This window comes from Gopherus evgoodei, chromosome 18 (genome assembly GCF_007399415.2).
Source record: "Gopherus evgoodei ecotype Sinaloan lineage chromosome 18, rGopEvg1_v1.p, whole genome shotgun sequence".
NCBI lineage: Eukaryota > Metazoa > Chordata > Testudines > Testudinidae > Gopherus > Gopherus evgoodei.
The window spans coordinates 10,252,878-10,277,715 of record NC_044339.1 but is presented as its reverse complement, the minus strand read 5'-3'; the positions used below and the strand labels follow the sequence as shown (position 1 = coordinate 10,277,715).

Genomic DNA, 24,838 nt, shown 5'->3' with positions numbered 1-24,838 from the left:
AAATTTTTTCCCCTGGTCCTTGTGATGAACAGCTGCCACCTTGTAGCATCAGCCCTCATTTAAAAGCATAACTACAAATGTTAATAGTTTATATATAACATTATTTACTAATCCTAGCCTTCACAGCAGTAACAAAATTCGGTTGGTTCTTAAGGCCTACTATGAAACTTAAACCTTCAAAGTAAGCCTGTATTAATTTTGATATATTTCAAAAATAGCTGATTGCAATGTCAGAGTCCCTTGGATGGTAATAACTTTGCAATTTTAACATTTAGTAATTAAGCACAGATAGTTACAAGAACTAACCAAATACAATTCGCTGCAGATTTCTTTTAACTGTGGGGGGGGGAAAAGGGCCCAAGATATTTTGACAGTAGGAATCTTATTATGAAACCCTATGAATAAAAGAACTGTGTCAAGTTACAATAGATTTTCATTGTTAATGAGGGTAGATGGAGAATAGTTCTGTTGTTCACAATGTCAGTTGAGATATATTTGTCTCTTTAGCATCTCATGGTCACAGCTCGGAGGTTCACAGTCCAAATTGAGGAGAAACTACTCCTGAAACTATTGAGTTTCTTTGGCTACGATCAGTCAGAATCAGGTACAGTATAAAGTTACAAGGTCAGTTCCACAGTATGCAGATTTCATTGTATCCCTGTTGTCTGCATACAAAATTAGTTCAAAATGCCTGGTAATTTCCACTGTTAACTTGAAAGCCTTTGACAGCCTGGAAACTTCCATTGTAAAAAGCTGGAAAGCTAAGATCTGTCAATAGCAGCTTACATACTGTACAGTGTTCATTCCAAGATTTGGGGAATGACTCATAGAACATTTTATTGTCCAGTGCACAGTTGAGCTGAGTCCCTATGGGAAGAAGTTTAATATTCCTCTTCAGTTCCTGTGTCTGGATTCAGCTGAACTAGGATGAAAGAAATGTTGTTGTTTAGCCAACCACTTTGTTCAGCAATTTTGTTTATTAAACAAACTCAAGGCTAGAGATTGGATCTCTATTCATTTGTTTCTGGGACACTTCCTCTTGGTTAATTCAGAAGGCTTTTTGGCTGTCCCTGACCTCTTAACTTGTGACATCCATACCCTTGGCTTCAAGAGTAATAAAAAGGTTTCTTGCTCTTAGTTGAAGCAAAACAGACCTTGGAATGTTTTAATCTCATAAAAGGATTAGAGAGGCATCTATCTATTTGGAGGCTTATCAACATTTGGAAATTTGCTGAAATAGCAGTTCTGGAATAATTACTTTGGTATAATTATTCTGAAATAATTAATTTGGCATAAATCCCTGTGTGGATACTCTTATACAAACATATCAAAACAACTTTTCCAGAATAGCTATTTCTGTAAATTTCCAAGTGTAGACAAGCCCATTCTAGTAGCTAAGTGCTTCACAATCTTGAATGTAGTTCTACCTGTGAGGTAGGGCAATGCTATTATCCCCTGTTTAAAGATGGGGAACTGAGGCACAAAAAGGCTGAGTGAATTTGCCGTGTGTCACACTGGAAGCCTCAGGTAGAGCAGTGAATTAAAACTTGGTCTGCCAGCTCTCAAGCTCGTACCCTAACAACCGGACTATCCTTCCTCTCAGTTTACTGTATTGCTTTTGCTCTCTTGTTTCCTTGTTTCTCATTGGTTCTTTGCTGTAAAGAGATCACACTGTGTGTACAAACTAGACCTTGCTTAAAAGATTCTCACATGTCATCAACGGTGCAGACAAAATATGGCTAAACTTAGTAAGTGCTTAAATGTATATGACAAAACAATTAGAAATGCGTTATGATTTATAAAGATGGCCTCATCAGCTCTAGAAAGAAAGAAGCAGCTTGGATCATTTGTATTTGAAATGCTGGAAATTGTTCGCTTTTCTGGAGGCCCCAACAAGATCTTTAGAGGTTTAATAGTCACATGAGGCGGTAACCTGAACTGTTTCTCACCTCTTGTCTTCCCCAAACTGAAGTGAGGGAGGCGAAGAAGGAAATTGTATCCTTTCCCCCTTCAGTTTGAGGGTGGGAGAAAGAGGATTGAAGCTAAGGTTACTGCCTCATTTTATACCACAGTTGAGGTCCTCCAAACAACTTGTTTGTGCTCTTCAGAAATAAGAGGGAAAAGAGAACCTTTTACTTCAGATGTGAAGTACTATTTCTGTTGGTAAAAATAAAAATCTTTGAGGTCATCTTGTTTCATTGTAAGGAATCCATAAAGGGGAACACTTCATTTTTCAGCCTGCTTGGTATTTACATATTGCATTTGTCAACGTGCTGTAGAAATTTCTTCCAGAGCAAGAAGGAGATTCTCTTTCCAAAGTAACAAAATTTCACAACAATCTGTCCCAGAATTCCTCATTTAGACAATCAGTGTAACTGAGATCAGGAGCGAGATTCACAACTTTGGAAAAGAAACCTATTTCTTGCTGGAGATACTTAAATTATTTTTGTTGGTTGGCAGACTAATAATTTGTCTTCCTTAGTTCTAGTAGTCTTCCTTTGTTATTTTGGGAATCTTTTTCTTGTATAATGCTTTAAACAAGATGTGTAATATTTGTGGAAGCTCAATGAGTCTCACTGACTTTGCTAATCATTTGAATCAGTTGGCATATATTCTCCGGGGTTTTGATTTATTTTCATTTTCCCACATGATCCATTTAACACATCTCTGCCTGAGGGCTTATCTACACTGGCAAGTTTCTGCGCAGTAAAGCAGCTTTTTATGCTTAAGCTGCAGATGTGTACACACTGCCAAGCCACTTTGAGCACAGAAACTCCTCAGTTGCAGAGCTGCAAAAAAAACCCCACCTCGACAAGAGTCGTAAGGCTATTTGTGCAGAGGCTCCAGGACTTTATTGCTGGTGTAGACACTGGATTGCTTTCTGTGCTGTAATTGGCCTCCGGAGCTGTCCCATAATGCCTCAAGTGACTGCTCTGCTCATTGTTTTGAACTCGGCTGCCCTGAAGACACATGCCCCTCCCCTGTCAAAGCATTGTTTCTGACAGTCTTTGCGTGCTGGGCTGATCTGCTCTGGGACAGAATGTGAACCATTAATGTGGAAAGCTTGTGCTGTTGAACACAGAGGCAAGGGTGTGTGTGTGTGTGTGTGTGTGTGTGTGTGTGAGAGAGAGAGAGAGAGACTGCTGTGCAGATAGCCCAGGGAGGGAGTCGGGGGCTGTCGTCAGGGTTCCGCTCCCCCCCCCCCCCATCCTTAGGACTGATTATATCAGCCTGTAGCTACCACTGTCTGTTCCCCAGTATTTTCACATAAGGGGCTTTTTAAATAGCAAACTATTTCTTTGTCCCCTCACGATACTCTGGTAATAGCTATTCTTTTGACAGAACCGGACAAGGTGCTATTTGTAACAGGTTTTAATTCTTTTCATAGAGATTTTATCAATTTCCATTTTAGTTGGGGCAAGAAGCCTAAAGTCATTATCAATGTCAAGTACTTAATACATTATTTCGATATATAAGAAAGTCTGAAGGAAGCAAAAAGAGAACGGATTTATTTGACTGCCAAACTTCATATTTACTTTCCTAAATGTAGCTCCTTTAAGAGACTCTCTCTCAAAACTGGGGAAGGTTGTGTAGTTATAAGATATTTGTGTACTACTTTGTCTGTCTGCCTCAGTACACACAAACCAGAAGTGAAAGCAAACTGCTGATTCAAGACTAAGGTATAAGGTCACAAGTTAGGTGTCTGGGTGCCATCATTTGTATTAACTAGCTACAAGTAAGGAGTCAAGGTTTGAGGTGAAAGCACTAAACTATGAGGTTTCTCTCACATCAGAGGCAGATGTATTGAGTAGAGATGCGTCCAAATGAACACTCTAGGTTGAAATGCCAACAAGCCTGGGAAAGTCTTGATTCATACATTACAAGCGGAATCCCTTTATAATCTTCAGCGAAGGAAGCTCATAACTATTTATAAAATACACATTCATAGCTTTGCGTACTTTCATATTTACCTGATTTTTATTCCTATGTTATGCTTTGATAGCAGAGGTTGAAAAGTATGATGAAAACCTCCACGAAAAGACCGTTGATCAAAATGGGGCTCAGAAGCGATACTACTTTGAAAATCTTAAAATCAACGTTCCACAGATCAAGTTGAGTGTCTTCACTTCCAACAAACTGCCTCTAGACCTCAAGGTAAGTCAGTGCACACAACACCTCATTAGATCTACTATCTTTCTAACTAGATAGATTTACTTTGGGAGAAAAAGATGTGTACATTTTAACTTGCTGCTCTCTGTTTCTGCTTATGCAGCCTCTTCCTAAATTGCAACATCTTGTACAAGCTTTCTTAGAGCAGTAGACTCAGAGGCTCATTGTTCCAATACCGCATATTAACTTCTTGATGCAACAGCCTAAAGCCTGGAGGTTTAAAGCTCACTGGTTATAGTAAGGAGCATAGGCGTGCCTTCACTATATTATCAATAGAAAAATACATATTGCACAAATTTAAATGCATTGTTCTCATCAGTAGGTAAAACAAGACATATGTACTTAGGGATCAAGTCGTAGCAACTGGATGCAACTGGGGTTGCATGAATAACGTCTGCTTAGTGAAATGCTTTGTAATACTAATATTATTAACAGGAGCGTGTGTTATCCATGAAATTCTTTCACACACTCACACACACACACATTCAAAAACTAAAAAGCAATAATACAGGGTAACTAAAAATGGATAAATCCTAGCCTTAGATTGAACACCAACACAAGAAAGACCAGCATACACTGGAATTTAAAGCTAGTGCCTTTATTTCACAGAAGTTGATTTATAAAGGTACATTCAATTGCAATAAATAGCACAATTACATCTCAGAGGATTTTGAAGCAGTTTCCTCTCTTTCCTGGATGCCTATGACATGCTGGTCCATAAAACCATTGGATTCTTCTAGAGATAAGGTGTACAACCAATGCAAGTTATATGCAGTCCGACACACAAAGATTTTAGTACAAACTAGTTTAACATCTGTATGAGTCATGATGCTTTAATACGTTTTTGGAACATCACTAGGAAATGCCAGTTCACCAATAGGAATAGGAATTCACCAGTAAATGGGATTTCAGATCTCTTCTCCTCTTTCAGGCTTTTCCCCCACACACTTTCTGCAGGTTTAAAGGAGAACAAGTGACTAATATTGCTCAGAATTTCTTTTCATGCAGTTCTTCATTAGCAAAGAACTTACCAAATCCAGCTAATTGAATTCCAGAGAAGTTGTAGTGTCACAGTTTTAGGAATCACTTACATAGTAATCTCACAGTCTGGGATCTCAAACCACTCTGAAGTTCTTGCCATACAGTCTGCCCTTAAATTCTTTAAAGGCCTGAGGAAAATCATTAAATGAGCAGAGGATCTTTGTGTGTAGCTATTAGTGCATCCATTTTACCATCTATGTAAAATGTCTGTACCTAAAACTGAGAGTTGTACGAAGCTCTGAAATAGTTTCTTGTAGCTCATCTTTTGCTTACTGCAGTGATTAGATCTGTGAGCTTCTTTAATTCAGAGTCAGGTAGCAGCCCCAGTATGAGGCAGGCCACAAGGTCACCTGGCTCATATTGCTCTGGAGGTATCTTGAACTGGAAAAAAAAATGCTGTTGCCAGTTGTGCCTTTTTCCTGCTACACATTTTGCAGTGTCTACTTCAAGAGACTTGTATAACTCTTGCTAGCACAGAAGGCAGAAAATTTCCAGCAGAAGGGCAAGTAAACCTGCAGGAGCTCAACTGTGTCTGTGAGCTGCTCGATTCTCAGAGCTGAATTCAGCTCTGTTACACAGATGGGAGGGACCCCATTGTCTTTAATTATAGAATCAAAGTTAAATGTGGTAACATAGCACCTAACTAACTGAAGGCGTCTTTAATTCAGAATGGCCTCTTAATGATTTATAGAGAATGTCAAGCTAATGTCATACTCTAAAGAGATGGCAAGAAAGGAATAATCTGTGTCTGGAGGGAATGGGAATTATAGAACGAACAAGGCAAGCTCCTCAACTGTAGAGAGCAGCACGTGGATAAGAAGAGGAGGACCACAGGAGAGGGACTGTAATATGAGAATTCAGAGAGATGTTAGAGAACTGGTTGCTGGTGGTGGTCATACACTTTTTGCCGTGTGTGTCAAAAACTGCCATTTTGTCACCCAAAACATGTAGGGAAAACAAAAAGATGTTGATGGAAAGATTTCACAGGTTCAGGATGGACGAGAGAGAGAGAGAGAGATTGAAAACCCAACTCTTTGCTCTGAAAACAGACATTTTATCACAGTTTGTTTTGCAAAAACCGGTGCACAATGAAAACAAATTTCCAAACCTTGAAAATTGTCATGAAACAGAAGTGTCATTCCCTAACCAGCTTTACTGGCCACCTGAAATGATAGGGAAGGCTAACCTTTCCACCGTTAACCCTTTTTGTGTACGTCGTCATAAAATTAAAGCAAGGGGAAGGGAGTTCATACCATCTGATTAAACCAAAAAAACCTGACACCATTTCTGGTAGAAAGGCCAACAGTGTGCAGAAAATAAATTAATAGTGCTTTGAAAATAATATCAATAACAAATGAATTTAAATGGACACAAAGTAAAATTAAATAATAAAAATAAAAGATGGGAAAACCTGTTTAGATCATTTACTGTTTTCTCCCCACTAATACAAACGCTGCAAAAAACGACACATTTTAAAAATGTTTCTTTTGTGGCATGTGAGGTGTTACTATGGAATCTTGTGGAAAACTCAGTCATGGGAAATAAAATGAGATTCATCCCCACACACAGGCTGTTTTTAACAGTGGTTCCGTGAACAAGGGCAAGTCAAGAAGAGGTTATCGGCACTCTTTGTGGTTTAATACGGGATGTAAAATGTGTAAGATGTTTTTGTTTTGTTTTTTGTATTGGCACAAGAGAATGCTCTTCATCCAGATCTTCTTGAGGGTGAGGAAGAGGAGGGAAGTGGTAGTGTGTGTAGGACTGCGTGGCAGGCCAGGCAGTTTTGTAAGACAAGTTGTTTTAGAGACATGCACTTATCAAACAATGACGGCATTTAGCATTAGCAAGAACACTAAAGGTATTTTCACAGATCTTTAATACTTTTGCTGGAATGTTTTTGGCCCTACTACAGTCTCTCTTGCCTTTTTTTTTTTTTTTTCTTTTAAAGAAAGAAACAGGTATTGTTAACGGTGGAAAAAAGATACGTCCCAGCAGCTGCCAGCATTGTCTCAAGAGAAAACTGGGCATATAAACTTTTTTCTTATAAAAACAATCAGTGGCTATGTAACATGTTTGAAATTTTCAGAGAAGGGAGTTCCAGTCCTGTTGGGTACAGAATAGTTTGGGAGAAAATGAGAGAATTTACTGTACAGTTTTATATCTAAGTTATTTTTTATACTATTGATAGATATTTTCCCTACCTCCTAAAATGTTTTTAAGCCTTGGGCACTAATTTTTATCAAAGTCAGTGCAGACGGATTATTATTTTTATTAGTTACCTGTATCAACAGACCTGCTTTATGGAACATCTAACGATCATGGGCAGGAAACTGCTTGCGACTTGTGCAAATAAGTGACAGGTTTGTACACTATTGCATTTGTTTAGTTATTCAGTTGCTACATGAATAGTTCCTAGTTTATCCTGCCCCCAACACCTATGCCAGCTGTGTAACATAATTTAGTGGCCTGCAGATGGCAGAATAACTCACTTTACCTAATTTAACTTTACATTTTAACATGGGTGTAACAATGATTAATGTAGAAAGATATAACACAAATGCCAAAGATTTCTTGATACCTTAGAGTCTCAATGAATTAGGTATTTGGTGTGAATTTTGAAGTTAGTAAATGCTTCAACAGCTAATGCCACCTAGGAACTGAAATAAAAGTTAATTTTAATCTTCATTCCCTTTCTACAATTTCTTGTTAAAAGGAAATAAAAGGTAAACAGTTCCTCAGATGCTTTTCATCTCATTTTCTGTTGTATCTGATGCCATACCTCAGTTCTGTGATATTAAAATATATTTTAATTTAAAAAATGCCCACCTCCAAAAGATCGAAAATACTGTTTTCAAATATACAACTAAGGTTTTTCAATCTCAATGTTATCGCCATTTCATTTTTTCTCTTTTCATTTCTTTTCCTGAATTCTCTTGTCCAAAATTATTATGCTTATATTAAATAATATAAGACAGGAGACCATAACATGCTTGTCTCTTGGGCAACCTTCACTTTTGGAGACAAGTGACACTGGCTTCATGGATCCCCACTCTTTTCTAGATATAACATGTAGTGACACTGATAGCAGTAACATCACGGATGCAATTGCTCATTTCAGTCATAAATCATCTAAAGTTGCAGTTCATGAATAGAAAAAGTTCTGCCAAAGATGGTTTCTGTTCACAGGTAGGAAAGGTTCTGCTAAAGCTTGACTTCATCTAAGAGTAAGTTTCAGAATCAGTGCTATGAATCAAACAGAAATTTGGTGTTAGTTCGAAGGTGAGAAAAATATTTCAGGTATATCACTTTTCCAATATATTTTCATAGTGTCAAATAGCCACAGCTGAAGATTCCGAAGTCTGTATCTTCTTTGTGCTAGTCTTAGTGAATGATCCAATAGATACACTTCATAAAGAGAATTGTCCATTTCAAACTTACTTTATTGCTGACCTTATCTAAGATGAAGATGAGCAGTGCTGCCCTAAAGTAATTTTTGTGTATGTGCAAGCATCACCTAGGGTGTTCGTTTCTTCAGTCATCTTCCTCCCAGTGCTCAGATTTCCCCCATAAAGCTCCTTCCACTTAGACCTCTTCTATCTTCATCCTAGTTAAAAAATAAAAACTTGCTTTCTTCTACTGCTCCCACATCCGTCACTTTGGTTGCAGATGGGAAAACACAAACATCCTTGCTTTTGTTGTATCCTTAAAACAAGCTCTGAAAATTAGTTTACGGAAGATGAGCTGTATGAGGCAGGCTGTTGTAGGATCAAAAATGTATTAAAACTACTCGACGAAGGCAAAGGCAAATTCTGACTAAAATGTTTTATTAGATTTGTAATTGGTTTTAGGCATAATTTTGTAATGCTAGAACTACAAATTAGATGTTTTTATTTGCTGCAAGTTTTTTTTTGTTTGTTTTTTTTAGTTAGTCTGAGGGCTCCTCAGCTTCCCAACCAACCTGTGAATGGATAGACCATTAGACTATATTTTATTTTTTAAATATGAGCTTAGGCCATGTTTGCACTATCACTTATGTGTGCAAAATGTATGCCACTTGGGTGTGAAAAAACACTACATTTCACCAGCATAAGCAGTAGTGTGCACACTGTGTCAGTGAGAGCGCTTTTCCCATCAGCATAGAGCAACTCCATGAGAGATCTTACAGCGGCGCAACGGTACAGCTGTGTCGCGGTAAGGTCTCTAGTGTAGCTGTAGCCTTAGATACAGCGTGTTTACCTTAAATATCCTTTTAACATACATACCAAACAAAACCCAGATGTGGCCTGTATTCATTGCTGGCATAATTCCCTTCCTTCACAATGTTGTTTGCAGTGTCCCAATAATAGTTGTCTGGGTAAAACCAGACACTCACTCTATTGTTGAATGAACTCACACAGAAAGATAAGAGACAAAAAACACCCTGTCACCTATGGGCAAACACTTTCCACAAAGCAATTGTCCCATATCTGACCTATGAGTCCTCTTCCTCAAGGGAACCGGCTAACCACCTTCAAAAGAGGAGCTTGGGAACTTCAGTTAATAACTCTGCTAGACGCTAGAAATCATGGTCTCAACAGAGACGCTGATTTTATGGCTCATTACAACAATTTTTAATCATCTAAGCCTCCTTTATCATATGACTGTAAAGGTGATAATTGCCTACTTGATTTTAAGTGGTTTCTTGCAACATGTGTTATGCCTTACACTTAACAATCTGCCCCGCCTTGTATTTAACTATGACACTCTTCCTTTTCTGGACCTGAAGAAGAGCTTTGAAGCTCGAAAGCTTGTCTCTTCCTCCAACAGAAGTTGGGCCAATAAAAGAGATTACCTCACCCACCTCATTTCCTTCACAATGTTAATTTAAAGGCAGTTGTAAGTGAATCACACTGAACACAGATAATGATGAGAGATGAGACTGAGGTACATTAATGCCTGTGGCCTCCAGGACATTGTTTGTGTAGGTAAAATATCACTTCATCCAAACACATCCAGAAGAGTGGAAAACCTCCTAATGTGCCATCCAATATGTATGGAGGGAAAATTCCCAAACTTCGGGTTCTGTTTAATTTTGTGTATTTGAACAAGTATCAGAATAATTAAGTAACGGATACAAAATTAAGTACAGGATCTTAGAAATAAGTTTATAAAATGTGTTCTTTTAAAACTAAAATCCTGTCAAGTTTTTGGAAGATTTGTTATATCAGGAGGTGTACTTAATTGCTTTCTAGCCAGTGGACAAATAGGATTCAAACAATTTATCAATTATCAGTATATTGGCGATGTCCAAAATTATTGCCATAATTACAAAATGATTAATGTATGCTCCCAATTATCCAAATAAGGTTGGGGATTCAGATTTTATTTGAATAATCAGGAATTTTGATAGCTGAGAGCGCAGGAGTCATTCAACAGCAGGGTGCCTCCCCAAGTCCCCACCCGTGCACCGGGGGGCTCATCCTTCCCTGGCCTGGACTGCAAAGAGGAGGAAGTCTGTGCTCTGCCCTGTTCACTCCGGGGCTGCAGAGGGCTCTTTGCACTGTCCCTAGGGTCACAGACACCCGATCCCTGCAAATGCAAGTTGCTGGAGTGAGGCTGCAGTCCTAGCGGGGCAGAACAGGGACTCATGGCCAGTACTCTACTCTGCCCTGCCGGGATTGCAGCCTTCCCTGCACCTTGTTCCTGCAGAGATCTGCTGTCACCAGCCCTCTGCAGCTCCCCTGTCATGCCCCACTAGCTCGCTGACTCCTTTGACAGCAGGGCTGCAGAGGGCTCCCTGCACTGCTGCACGAGCCATTCAGTAGCAGGGTGGCCTCCCCCTTAGGGGACTTGTCGTCATCCTTTCTCACAGCTGTGTTTGAGGATCTCTGCTTTGTTATCCAAACCTTCTCATTATCCAAGTACCTTCTTGGTTCCCCAGCAATGAAGGGATTCGGATAATGCGGAGGTTCAGATAATAGGGTTTGGGATAAATGCGAATATACTGTATCGGGAAAAAGTTGTTATAGTTGCTAGATAAATTTTGTTTGTTGCCTTCTTAGAAATCAGTTAATTCAGATATCATGGAGAAGTACAGATTAACGTAAAAGTCGTAATTCCAGTTTTTATTTAATTAGGCACTGAAAAGCACACTGGGATTTCCTCTAATCCGATTTGAAGATGCAGTGATTAACCTGGATCCATTCACTAGGGTCCACCCATATGAGACAAAGGAGTTTATCATTAATGACATCCTTAAGCATTTTCAAGAGGTGAGTGTCAGATAAATCATATTGTGACATCCACTAAAAGTCTAAAACTTGTCTGTTTTGGTAGCTCTTTATCAAATATTATAAAATATTAAATTCCTTTCCCTGTTTTAATGAGTAAATATGTTACGCTTAATCATTTTATGTGTTTATATAAATAGTCTTTAATCATACTGAATGTTAGACTCCAGTGGAGTATCTGGCCCCTATCAATGTAGCTCTGCTGAAATCATTAACCTCGGGCTCCTCCATCTTTAATGTTCTGATATACTTTTTACTCTGAGGGGAATTAGTTTCTCCAGAGCTAAATAGTTAAACTGTGTTCCCATTTTTAAATTGATCAACAGAGACAGACTGGTAGGCAGATATCATATTAGATAGTTTTACCAATCAGAACATTATACAAAGTACAAATGTTGTTGACCATGTCTCTTACGATAATGTTTTGACTTTCGCATCTTTTTGTTCTTTCCAGGAGTCAAATTTAACATGTTGTAGTTTATTAAAATACTATTAACCTTGCAGACCATGAAATCTGATGTGTAGATGATGTTTTTCATTTAACTGTGTTTCATAGGAGCTGCTTAGTCAGGCAGCAAGGATTTTGGGCTCAGTGGATTTCCTTGGCAACCCTATGGGTCTCCTCAATGATGTTTCAGAAGGTGTCACAGGGCTAATAAAATATGGAAATGTTGGTGGCCTTATAAGAAATGTCACACATGGAGTATCAAACTCTGCTGCAAAGGTAATTGTTACATGAAATAATCTGTAGATAACGTACAAGTTAACCCACTAAAAAGACAAGTTGCATATTTATAGGTACACTAGAACTCATTAGTTAATAACTAAGATATAATTATAAACAGATTGTCCTTGAATTTTAATTTCCATAGGTCTTGTTGCGGAATAAAAACTGTGTTTGGGGTGCAGGCCTAGCAAACACTTATGCACATAGTTAACTGTAGGCAATGGAATTACTCAAGTGCTTAGAGTTACTCATTTGCATAAGTGTTTGCAGGTTCAGGGCCCCAGTTAGTAAAGAAGTAGTTCTCCATCATGGTTAAAACATGAGTCTTCCTGTGTACACTAACAGACTGTATATTAACTCTGTTATTGAAACCTGCTGAAATTCTTGGGCTTTTGGATGTTCAGGAAACTTCACTTGGAATTTAATCAGTTAATATGATGTGAATGTAAAGATTATTGTGATCCTGGAGTTGAAGGATTTGCCAGCGCTGCCCTGAATGCTACCTTTTCTATGCCACATAGTAGCAAGTTTTATTTTACTAGGTTTTAAAGTTGTTTTCCTTGTTTTGAAAATGTCATTTATTCAAAAAAAGTCTTTGATACTATCTGTGTACAGCTTTCCAGCTTTGTGCCTTTTTGATACACCTACAAAACAAGAGTGTTTGATTTGAACTCAGCTAATAAATAATTCTATGCTATGGTGAAAACGCTTTTGTCCTTCTGAGGAAAGTGAAGTTAAGTTGATTGGAGGCTCTAGTGCACTAGTACTAACTGTTTCTAAAATCTTATTAATTATTTTGTACCTGAGAAAAAGGCCTGGTTTGAGCACAGGAACCCCTTCAATTATTTTATTTATTATTTGTATTGCGGTAGCTCCTAAGAACCCCAATCATAAACCAATAGCCCATTGTACTAGGCACTGTACAAACACATCTTGGTTTTGGCACTGACTCAGTTTGTGGTATTGGGCAAATTTCTTAACCTCTCTTGCTCAGGTTCTTTATATGTAAAGTTGGAATAATACCTTCCTCACATGAGGACTTTTTGATGGAGAAGGGGAGCTCTATTTAAGAACTTACTATATTATTATGAAAACGTATTTCCATCCTAGATCATGATGGATCCTAAAGATGTGTTCTATCAACTTGGAAACAAGAGAGTCTGAAATAGAATTGAAAGTGCATCATAGTTACATGGGAATTTGGATGATAGAGAAAGTAATATACATAATGGTTTTAACAATCTGAATATCAGTGCTTTTGGGAGTTCCATAATGTTGCTCTTTTGTCCTTGTGGGTGGATGCAGTTAAGGCATCTACAGATGAACAAACCCAGTTGTAAAAGGGTTATCCCACGGTGAAGAGCAGTTATTTGTTCAAGGTTTAAGATTTCTGGAACAGATTGTTTTTGGGTTGGGGAGGTATAGGCGAGAGAGAGAGATTGGACAAGTGATACACTTCTGTTTGTGGGAAAGAAAGTATTCTCATATTGGTAATCTCTGGTAGATTGGGCCTTGCACCTTGTCCTCTAGTTCTGGAAGCTTGCTTTCTTCATTGGAGGCATGCGGAAGTTAGGCAATCGGTTTACACTGGAGAGCAAGTGTAGTCAATAGGCAGACTGCAGGCCAAACCTGGAACTGCCATCCGCTTTTGAACAGACCCTGAAATATTTGTATTTACTTATTATCATGATTATTATTTCTATTATTTCCTCTGGAGTCTGGACCTTGACTATACCTTGAGCAAGGAATTTGGACTTGACCAAAAAACAGATTGACAGCCCCTGCTGGAGAGGCTGTAGTTACTGCCACAGCCCAGCTTCATGGAGCACATATGTACAGAGCATCTTTCTGAGGGGACTATACTCTCAGAATTGTTTTTTTCCTTGGGAAAATCCCAAACATGGTCCGTCTGTGATAGGATGATGATAACTTAGAGTGGCAGAAAAGATGTAAGGAGAGCGATCAGCAGGGCTCTGAACCAAGAAATATTGCAGCTGCTATCCAGGAATCTGTTATCCGCAGGTGCAGATGTTCCCATCCAGTAGGAATTTTAAAAGAAGGCTGCGCTTCACTAGGGAAACAGACAAGAGGTCAATAGGAGCGGCGGCTGTGACCCAAACATGGCCAAATCTACTTTTAAACACTTTTCCCTTTCTCCCACTAATAGGAAGAGCAATTCAGAAGGTCAAAAGGTAGTAATATTGGGCATTCTCCTAACCCCAGATAAGCCAAGACCAGGGTTTTCATACTTAGCAGATCTGCCACAAAGCTCTTCAATAGATCTTCCCAGTAAACAGAATTTTCAAAGTTCGCGGCTGTATCCTAACCCAAGTTATTGGAGTTTTAAACACCTTATCTTTTGAGCAGCAGCAAGTCTTAACCAAGATCGCATGATGCTTCTCAAAAGTCATAAATACCCCACTTGCTCCCAGCAAGCTTTCCACCATTTGGTCCTATGCAAAAGTACGAGCCAGATCTCATACTGGTGTCAAGATGGGAGTATCAGCACCAGTATACGCAGTGTTCCATCTCCTTTAGGTTTCTTACAGGCAATCTAAACCTGCAGCTGAGATCTCCCATCCTATCATCTGTCTCAGCGCTACTAATGTCACAAATATAGGACTAATACAGGATATCCCTGTATTTGTGACGGTGGTGGTGGTGGTAGATCACTTAATGATATGGAGCTTCCTTAGAGCTGTACATTTGTCCAAACAAACACTTATCCCCATGTTCTGTGTGTACAGTGCTGCGTGCTCTCATGATCCATCTGTTCCAACCATTGATATCTATTTCTTTTGTATTTCCTTTCCATACAGATTTGTTTCCTGGTTGCAATCACATCTGCAGTAAGAGTCTCATAAATCTCTGCCTTTAAATCTCTGCCTTTAAAGGCACAAGCCTTACTGCATTTTCCACAAGGGCAAGGTCATTCTTTGAACTTCAGAGTCATTTGTAACTAAGGTTTCTGTTGGGTAGATTTTCAAAGACACAGGGCAGTTAGATGCCAAACTCCCATTGAACTGAATGCAAGTTGAGCAATCAACAGTCTCCTTCCCAAAAAGGACTTCTCTCAGCAGAGTGGTAATCCCCCTGCTTATGGGATAGGGGTGAGCAAGACACTTGTAATTGAGGTGAAGGCTCCTTCCCAACTAATTGTACTGTTTTTGGACAACTAGGTTTAACCCTGCAATGCCAATATAACTCAAAACTGATATGGCATTTCACAAGTTTATATTTGAAATAACTGCGGCGGTGAATAAAATTAATTAAAACCTGCTTTCTCTTTTATATATAGATATACATATTAAAAAAAAACTGTGTGTCACATAGGTACCATTTTAATTTTTAAGTATAAGAAGAAAAAACTCAAATCTGACCATAACTGCAACAGAAAACATGACCTGGCCAATAGATCATGTTCATGTTGCTCCACCAGTGCTGTCTGTAGAGACAGTATGATTAATTAGTGTCTGCTCTTGCTACAAAGGGTTTCACCTGATTCAGCGGTGCCAGAAATTGTCCCTTTTCATCAATGCAACCAATTCTGTGAAGCTGGCAATGTTGCCAAAACTTGATGAACTGTTCTCCATATCTAGTAATTACCAGCCACAGACTGGAAAATTTTTCACAAATCTTATTTGTTTTTCAGTTTCCTGGTGTCTAAGATCCTTTAATAAAATTTATATTAGATTTTAAGGTGAGTTGGAGGCTGCAAATAAGACGAGATCTGTTCTGTTCATACAACCATGTCAGGCTAAACTTTAATCATCACTTTAAAAGAAATATACACAAAGTGCCTGCATGAACTGAAAAGTAAGTTGTTTGTAAGTTGTATCTGTTTTTGTCATTTTATGGCTTTTCTATTTTACAGTGCTATTGATTATTCCTGTAATGACTTCTCCATGCATCTCAGAGCATGCAGTGGGTACATGCCTTCTTTCAAGTGGGAGACCTTCAGTGTATTTTAGTTGGCACAAAACCTTAGGTTAAATAAAGTTCATTTCAGACAGTTTTGTAGTTTTTATCCCTTGGAGGTTACAAGTTTTGTATTTTTAAAAGTGCTTTGATCCTAAATATAGGCACCTGAGGGAATTTGATTCCCTTCTGCGTGGAGGCTCCTACACTGGCCATATGTACAGAAATGGCTCAAATTCTTGGCATGCAAACTTTTTTCTTTTTTGTTTTCCACCTTAGGCATGATACCACTAAAACCTAAAATTATTGCTCTTTCAGAGACTTCTCAGTCAGAAATGCGTGTTAGATGCTGAGCTAAATACCAAAATAAATTAAAGCCCTGTATTGACTCTGTGCTCTCTTCTGACTTGAAGTCTTTGTTTCATTGTACCCAGTACTAGTAAATAGATATTGTGCCAAGATAATGCAACTCCTGGTACAAAATGATTTAAAAGTTTAATATACTATATAATTGCTTTGTGCTGTTTTATATGAGAATCAACTTTTCAGATACTCTACGTGATTTGTCTAAGATTTGCAATCCCTATAGGAATCCATTACAGCCACTGGTGTGAATAGCAGCTCATGTAGATGTGAGCAGCACAAGCCCTGATCACCCTATATACCTTCTTGCTTGTGCAACCAATGCTGAAGTCCGTGCCACTCTCCTTACTTTTCTTTATGGCAAGCTAGCTACAGTACAGCTAGTGCCAGTACATCTACCCGGGCTGCCATTCATCCATTTACATGCCTGGCTTCTGTGTAATGTATCTTAAATCATTGGTATGTGATGGAAAAGCCACACTCCATTTCTGCATATAAATATTTGATGGAAAAATGTGTTTTAAAAAATAAAAGCAACACTGGAAACAAAACAATATATTATAAAGCTTTCTGACCTTGAAAATTCCACTAGATAGCTTTGCCAACACACCTTAGTCCTCACTTGCAATTTCCCTGGTTTTCAGATTCTAGGTCACTCTTGAACCATGAATGCCAATTGTAGCAAATTACTTGCGGACATGAACAGACAGGAACTAGTATGAATCCATTACAGCCATTTTTACATCAGTTAAATAAGGAGGTGTGTCACGGTATAATTCCCCATTCTGAACCTTAGGGTCCAAAAGACGGGGCACCAGCATGAATTCCTCTAAGCTCAATTACCAGCTCAGTACTCGTAGTGCTGCCACTAACCAGGAATTCCAGTGCCTGGTACACTCTGGTCCCCCCAAAACCTTGCCCGAGGACCCCCAAGACCCAGTCCCTCTGGATCTTAACACAAGGAAAGTAAACCCTTTCCCTCACCATTGCCTCTCCCAGGCTTCCCCTCCCTGGGTTACCCTGGAAGATCACTGTGATTCAAACACCTTGAATCTCAAAACAGAGGAAAATCCACCTTCCCTCCCTCCTTCTCTCTCCCACTCCCAGACTCTCCCTGAGAGAGAAAGTAATCCTAACACAGAGAGAAAATAACCTTTCTCTCCCCCTTCCCTCCTTTCTCCCCACCAATTCCTGGTGGATCCAGACCCAGTCCCCTGGAGTCTCACCAGAATAAAAAAACAATCAGGTTCTTAAACAAGAAAAGCTTTTAATTAAAGAGGGAAAAACAGTAAAAATTATCTTTGTAAATTTAAGATGGAATATATTACAGGGTCTTTCAGCTGTAGACACTCGGAATACCCTCCCAGCCTAAGTATACAAGTACAAATAAAAATCCTTTCAGCAAAATACAAATTTGAACTCATTCCAGCCAAATACACATTTACAAATAAAGAAAACAACCATAAGCCTAACTCGCCTTATCTACCTAGTACTCACTATTTTGAACTTATAAGAGCCTGTATCAGAGAGATTGGAGAGAAACCTGGTTGCACGTCCAGTCTCTCTGAGCCCCCAGAGTGAACAACAACCAAACACTAACAGCACACACACAAAACTTCCCTCCCTCAAGATTGAAAGTATCCTGTCCCCTAATTGGTCCTCTGGTCAGGTGACAGCCAGGCTCACTGATTTTGTTAACCCTTTACAGTCAAAAGAGGCATGAAGTACTCCTGTCCTATTAACTCTTACTTATCTGTTTATGACAAGGTGAAAGGCTTGAGTCCTGAGTCTAGTGTGCCTTACATTCAGCCAAACCGGAAAAGGGCCTGTCCGGGACTGTCTGCATTACAAATACAACCATGACAAGTCCCAATTATAACAGGACTGCTCTTTAACCGATTACAAATCTGTAGAGCAGACAATGTTTTAATGTGACCTGTAATCTGCCTAAAGACCTGGTCATGTCCCAGGCTTTAGTCTGCTTATGGCATGAGGTTAAGATCTTAGCTTTACTTCAAATGATAACTAGGTCCGTTGACATGATTCCTTTTGTAGTAGAAAGAAGTCTCTTATTTTGTAACTATCTGTCAATATAATACTAAAAATATTTAAATCAAAAGAAGAAAATCGTAAGTTTTTGCAAAGGGATAATAAAGATTCTGAAAGCTATAAATATAAGCGACATAAAAGGATAAACCTCATTGTAAAAGAGAGCTCAGATTTTTCTAGTAAAGTTAGATGTTTTCTGAAGGAGGTTTTATTTTGCTTCCTTAAGCAGTTGCCAGCTGGTGGCTGGCTTTTTGTAAGTGTACTTTTTGCATTAGCTCTTAGGCCACGTCTACACTACAGCATAAAATTGAAATTATTAAAACCGGTTTTATAAAACTGGTTTTATAAAATCGATTTTACACGTCCACACTAGGGCACATTAATTCGGTGGTGTGCGTCCATGGTCCTAGGCTACCATCGATTTCCGGAGCGGTACACTCTGGGTAGCTCAGTAAAAGAATGAGACCAATAACTTCGATTTCCGTCCACACTAACCCTAAATCAATATAGTAATATCGATTTGAGGGTTACTCCTCTCGTTGGGGAGGAGTACATAAATCGATTTTAAGAGCCCTTAAAATCGATTTAAAGTGCCTTGTAGTGTGGACGGGTACAGGGTTAAATTGATTTAACGCTGTTTAAATCAATTTAACGCTGTAGTGTGGACCAGGCCTCAGTTTCCCAACACTGGAGTAAAAGAGAGAAACAAAATCCAGGTAAAGGAGAATCTCTTTCATATAAAATCAGGGAGATACCAGAGGTGTGACAAAGCAGTTTATAAACTGACAGACTTTTAGTTGCTTCCTGTGCAAACTAAATATAAACAAAATTGATTAGTGGCATTTGACCTATCATTTATGCAATGTCTATGAAGCAGATTAAAGCTGTAGAACATTTCATTGTGTGAACAGTTGACAGTGATTACTTATGAACTATTTGCTAATAGCTTTCTTCCTTTAAATGTGTATATAAAAAGGCAATTTACTTCCTGAACTTTGCTACTTAAAGAATCTATAACCAATCAGGATGTCACTTTTTAAATAATATTTGGTTTTCAGCACAGAGCACAGCTGGGAGATGCATATTTTAAAAAACACATTAACATAACATAAGGACGGGTTCTGTCATATATCGTTGATCCCTTATGACGCATCACCCATCCATTGTTCTGCGCAAGAGAGTTGTTATCTCTACATTTTTACCGGATTTGCTTTTCTTACTGAATTGTCAATGCAACATTTTTAGATTTGTCAAATAGGTCTTGGTAGGGTTTAAATCAGTGATCCTTAGACTGAAGCTCCAGAGCTGCAAGTGGCTCTTTAATGTGTTCTGCAGCTCTTTGCAGCACATGATATTAAAACACTGTGATTAATTATTAACCAATCAGGATGCCCTTGCTATATATATAGAAATATGTAAATGAAACAGTGAATTCACACTGCTATGGCTCTTTTGGGTAATGTTGATCGCTAATTTGGCTCCTGAACCACGGAGATCTGAGTATTACTGATTTAAATAAACATTTTAAAAAAACTTTAATATGGCATTTCAGTGCATGAATAAGTATTTTATTTTCAGTGAACTGTTTTCTTTAGTTTTCAAATTCTTTCTGACATTCCTACTTCACTAGTATAGTGAGTCTGCATTGTTGAAGAGAGGATCCTCTTTTATTTTAGATATCTATATATATCCATTGTTTTGCCTTGTAGTTTTCGACCATGGAAGAAACTAACTTCTCTGATCCTTGATGTTCCTCATCCCCATTGTGGTTGAGCAATACTGCTAGTTGGTTGACAGTTTTGTTAGTCTTGTGCCACTCCATGAATCTTGTTTGATGGTATTTCAGAAGAACACTGGCTGCACAGCCAACAAAGGCAAGACATGGAAAAAACATGTATATATTAGGACTTCCTTTGTTGTTTATCTGATGCTTTAAATCATTCTTTTAGGGCAGATGTCTGGAAACATTCATTGGGATATGTTCATACTGCACAAGATACCTTCGTTGAGCCAGAGGCTCAGCCCATTGTTTCAGAGCTCATCATAATTGTGTGTTAAGTTTTAGAGCACCAGAGGTTTGCATGGATCTTTTTAGAGAGAATAAATACTGTCTTGAGGCTCTTACTAGCTGTGTTAGATACGATACAATAGCATGCAAAGAAAATTGACACCATGCAAGGCAGATGGAAGGAGGTTAATTCAAATAAGGATAGTGTGTTTCTAGTATGGTATGCATAATGTTAGTTCCAACTTCTAAAACTTGAATGTTGCTGTAGGAGTGTGAGTCATTGTTAGAGGTGTGGAAAGAGGTGGGATTTTGAAGCCAGGTTAAGGAGGCTGCATTATAATACAGGTATGGAAGGATATTCCAGGAATTTGGAGGACATGCGGACATTTGTGGGAAGGGGAAGCAAAGACAACAAGGGCAGTAGAATTGGCAGAGCACACGATCCTAATAGGAGACTGACAGGAAACAAGAGATGAGATGTAGGCAGTGGCAGGGCTATGACAAGGGGATATGAATTTGAATTGGAAAGTGATTGGGAGTAATGGAGGCTGCCAAAAGGGTGTAAGGTGGACAAGTATTGGCAGAGGAAGATGAGTTTGTCAGTTCCATTTGAGTCAGGCTGGAGCGATGTAAGGAGTCATGTACTCCAGAAAGAAGATGGTGGCCATAAGCTAAGCAAATTACTACCAAGGTGTGGGTAGCTGTCTGTAAAATAAACAACAAGTTAAATTTTTGCATCCCTTGACTTATACAGTCAGCCATTCTCATTTAAGATACTTCTGTTCAGAAGCTAAGACAAGTAATGCACGTCCATCATTGGAAATGTTTTGTCTGAGCAACTCCAGGATCATTTTGACAGAATGGAATTGTAAATAGCTGAAATGAGTCATCCTATGGTAAATTTTATTCAGTAGTGCTGGGAAATTGCTCATCATCAAGCATCTTCACACACGAAGTTTAGAAGAGGTAACTTTTGTCACCATTCTTCTTTTGTGTATATGTGAAGCCAACTAGACCACTGATGATGTGGTATGATCTTCATTGTCATTGGTTCATTATATTGTTGTGTCTAGGTTGTGGTACTTTCATCTTGGCACCACTCTGCTGTCTGACCAAGACTGATGAGTGGATGTGACAGCAGGTTTAGGTTCGAACTAGGCAAAATCAGAAAAGGCTACAGACACCTGATTGATTGAGTTTGAGTTTGAGTTTTGGCCAGGCAAATTGTTAGGTGTCCTTTTAGATAGTGAGCTGAATATGGAAGTACAGGTTTCAATGTTCATTACCTTGAGTGGGTTTTTTCATTTCCAGAATTTTAACATTATGTTGGTACAGGCTTATATGCAAGAAGCCTTCTGTCTTCTTAACTGTGTGCCTACAAGGGAGCCAGTGTGGCCTTCTGTGCTGTAATAATTTTCTGCCTTTAAGTAGTAATCTCCTCTTAGTTTCAGTGATTGAGTTTTTGAAGATTTTCCATATAAACATGATTTATGACATCTGTTAAACTGGATTAAAGAGTAGATCCTGCTGACCGTGGCTGCCTCTTGTCAGTTGAGTTTGCATTTTAGCATAAAGGGATGTGACAGCACATTTGCTTTTGCTGCATCAGAAATCAACAGAAATTGGAACTGAGGACAATGATAGGAGATATTCCACTTGCTGTAAGGACAAATGTAAAATTATAGACCAACTGTCTGGCCAAATTATTAATCAGAATTGGTGATGTAGTACTGTGCAGACAAACAAGATGTATAGTCAGGTTGCTTTATGCGCTAGTGAAGGGTGGTCAGAGACAATGGTGATGAATGCAGTATACGAATCTAGAGAGAGAGATACAGAATATTCAGGAAACCTGGTTTAGTTTTCAATCTCTTGCTCCCCCAACTGGGTGGGGAAAGGCTGTAGAAGCAGACCACTCAGATCCTTGGGGGCAGCATAAAAGGGAAGTGCCTCCTTTTAGTAGACAGTGATCCACTGACTAATGGGGTGATAATCACAAGCCATGAAAAATGTCACCCCTCCTTCATATATTCAGAAAGATCTGGCATCCATGACCACTATATCTTGAGAGAGATTGGTATTAATCTGTGCAAAGATAAGGCAAGTCTGAGTTTTAAAGGATCATTGAATCTTTGTTTCTTCCCATATTCCCTACCTGCACCACCGTAATCTTCATGTTTTATTAAAGAAAATTAATAGTCCCTTGCAGTCCCTATGATTCTGTTGTGGCCACAATCATAGCTGAGGGAAAATAGCATTACACAAGAGTGTGTGTTTTGTTTAAACAGCTACATAAAAACTGGTATCCTGTTTTATCTTGCCTGTGAGTCCAAATGAAATTGATGTGCTCCGTTGAAAGAACTGTTTGATCTGGTCTTGGTGTCTCTTTTTTAATAAGTACGCATTCAGAAGCAAACTAACATGTGTTTGGCAGCTTTTTCCAAGCAAAATTATGTGGTAGGCAAAAGTATGATGTGTAAGTTGCTGGTGTTCTTTTTCAACAAACAGTGATCTGTGTTCAGAGTTCTCATTTTTAGTCTTTGATAGGTGAAAAGGGTAGAGTCTCAATTGTTTGTGAGTTGGTATTAGTCAGTTTTTAGTGATTTCGTGTCAGCCTAAACAGGCCTCCCAACTATAATTTGGATACAGACCATATAGAAAGCTTTGTGGAAAATTTAAAATTGATATATACAAAGCATTAATGAGAATGAAATCTGTTGGCTAATAAAATGTGTTTTATTTTTGAAGATAAGGTGAATACATGGGTTTATTTGTTTTTAAAGAACACTACAAGATAGTTTTGGCCACACATTTAGGTTTCGTTTTAAACTTTAAAGCACTACAGAAAGTACAAGTGTCTTTGTTCATTAAAACAAAAACAAGAACGAAAAAGAAAATTCTTTGTTTTAAACATTCTCCAGGACTATAGAGTCTATAATACATGCCATTACACTATGTTAAAAAAAAAAAAGTAGAGAAGATTTGAAAGAGTTAATATTTTTTCGTTCTGAAAGTTATCTGTTAAGAGTATTAGTTGTTGAATAAAGCATAGCTGCCCTCCAGATGAACCCGCTAGTGACTCTGCAGTTGGGGTCATTCCAAGTTCATGCTGTGGACTTTTGACTGCCTTCTGTGTATGTGAAAACAGCTGGCAGTTCCTGCAGGGATCACTCATTCAGCCCTGTAACACAAAACTATTGCCAATGGGCACCTGCTGGTGCAGCTTCACAGGAGATCCTTGGGGGAAGCTACCCAACTCATCAGGCATCTGTGGAGATAAAAACAGCGGGGGCTCCCCTGGGATACCCAGCTAATCAGGCATCCATACAGACAACTCATCAGGGGGCTTCACAGATTACCCAGCCAACATGCCGTTGTCAGAATGTATTACGAAGCTTAGTTAAGGATGGGATGTGAGCTAATTAAAGGTCCTTTACTTGGATTCTGTGACATAAGTGGGGGTGGGGAAAATGTCTCCGGAATCTCCAAAAAGGTATCATGTGAGTTCAGTGTTGAATGCAGCTGGCTTCTTTTTTGTTCTTCTGTTGATCGATAACTAAGGGCAGAAAGGAGTCAAAGAGTCCATATGCATTTTGTATATCACACCACCCTGATTTCCACATTTGTAGAAATTCAGTATAATACTACCTAATTCAAGCTTAAATCAATTCTGTCACTATATTTAATGTTCTGTCAATATTTCCATTATAAATCACTGTCTTCAGAGGATTGTAACTTGGTCATAAATATTTTGTTCTTGGCTTAAACTTTCTCATACATTTTCTCTGCTGGGCCCACTTGTTTTTTAAAAAAATCAGTCTCTTATATTTTATGCTTTCTAAGAGAATATATATGAACAGATTTTTAGAAACTCTCATGTTTGAACAAGGGAGCTATAGTGGGTTTTTGGGCGGGGTTAATGACAAGTATATGATCTTGTCATTCAAATGCTTTGCGAATCAATTTTAAATGGCTCCAGCTTTTAATTTGGAAAAGTAGCTCCTGCTGCACATGCACAATCAGTTTTCAACGGCCACAAGTATTTTTGTTGTTCACATTTCAGGCCCAGGGTAATACACAGTTGACAAATGTGTATTTGTAAGTGGGGAAAATGACTTATTGCCTTTCTGTTAAATAATGTATGTTTTTTTTTTAAATTCTTGAAATATGTAGTATTTATACAATCCATCTAAACAATGCATATTTTTTAAAAAGCTAGGTAAATGTGCATTTGCACAGTAAAGAGGTTGGTATTTTGTGTGAGTAATTTCTAGTACATTTCCTTTAGAGGGT

General features: G+C 38.5%; 1 protein-coding gene across 11 annotated transcripts in view; it reads left to right on the top strand.

The window, feature by feature from the left end:
• The window catches only part of VPS13D (vacuolar protein sorting 13 homolog D), a 191,016-nt gene that overhangs the window by 101,290 nt on the left and 64,888 nt on the right, over positions 1-24,838 (top strand). For 7 of the 11 annotated variants that reach the window (XM_030537965.1, XM_030537970.1, XM_030537966.1 and 4 more), the window contains 4 exons: positions 508-604; positions 4,004-4,155; positions 11,328-11,462; positions 12,037-12,204. In XM_030537965.1, coding sequence (XP_030393825.1) covers positions 508-604; positions 4,004-4,155; positions 11,328-11,462; positions 12,037-12,204 — 552 coding nt within the window. The remainder of the gene's footprint in view (positions 1-507; positions 605-4,003; positions 4,156-11,327; positions 11,463-12,036; positions 12,205-24,838) is intronic. The other 4 variants (XM_030537973.1, XM_030537971.1, XM_030537969.1 and 1 more) reach the window with 1 other exon arrangement.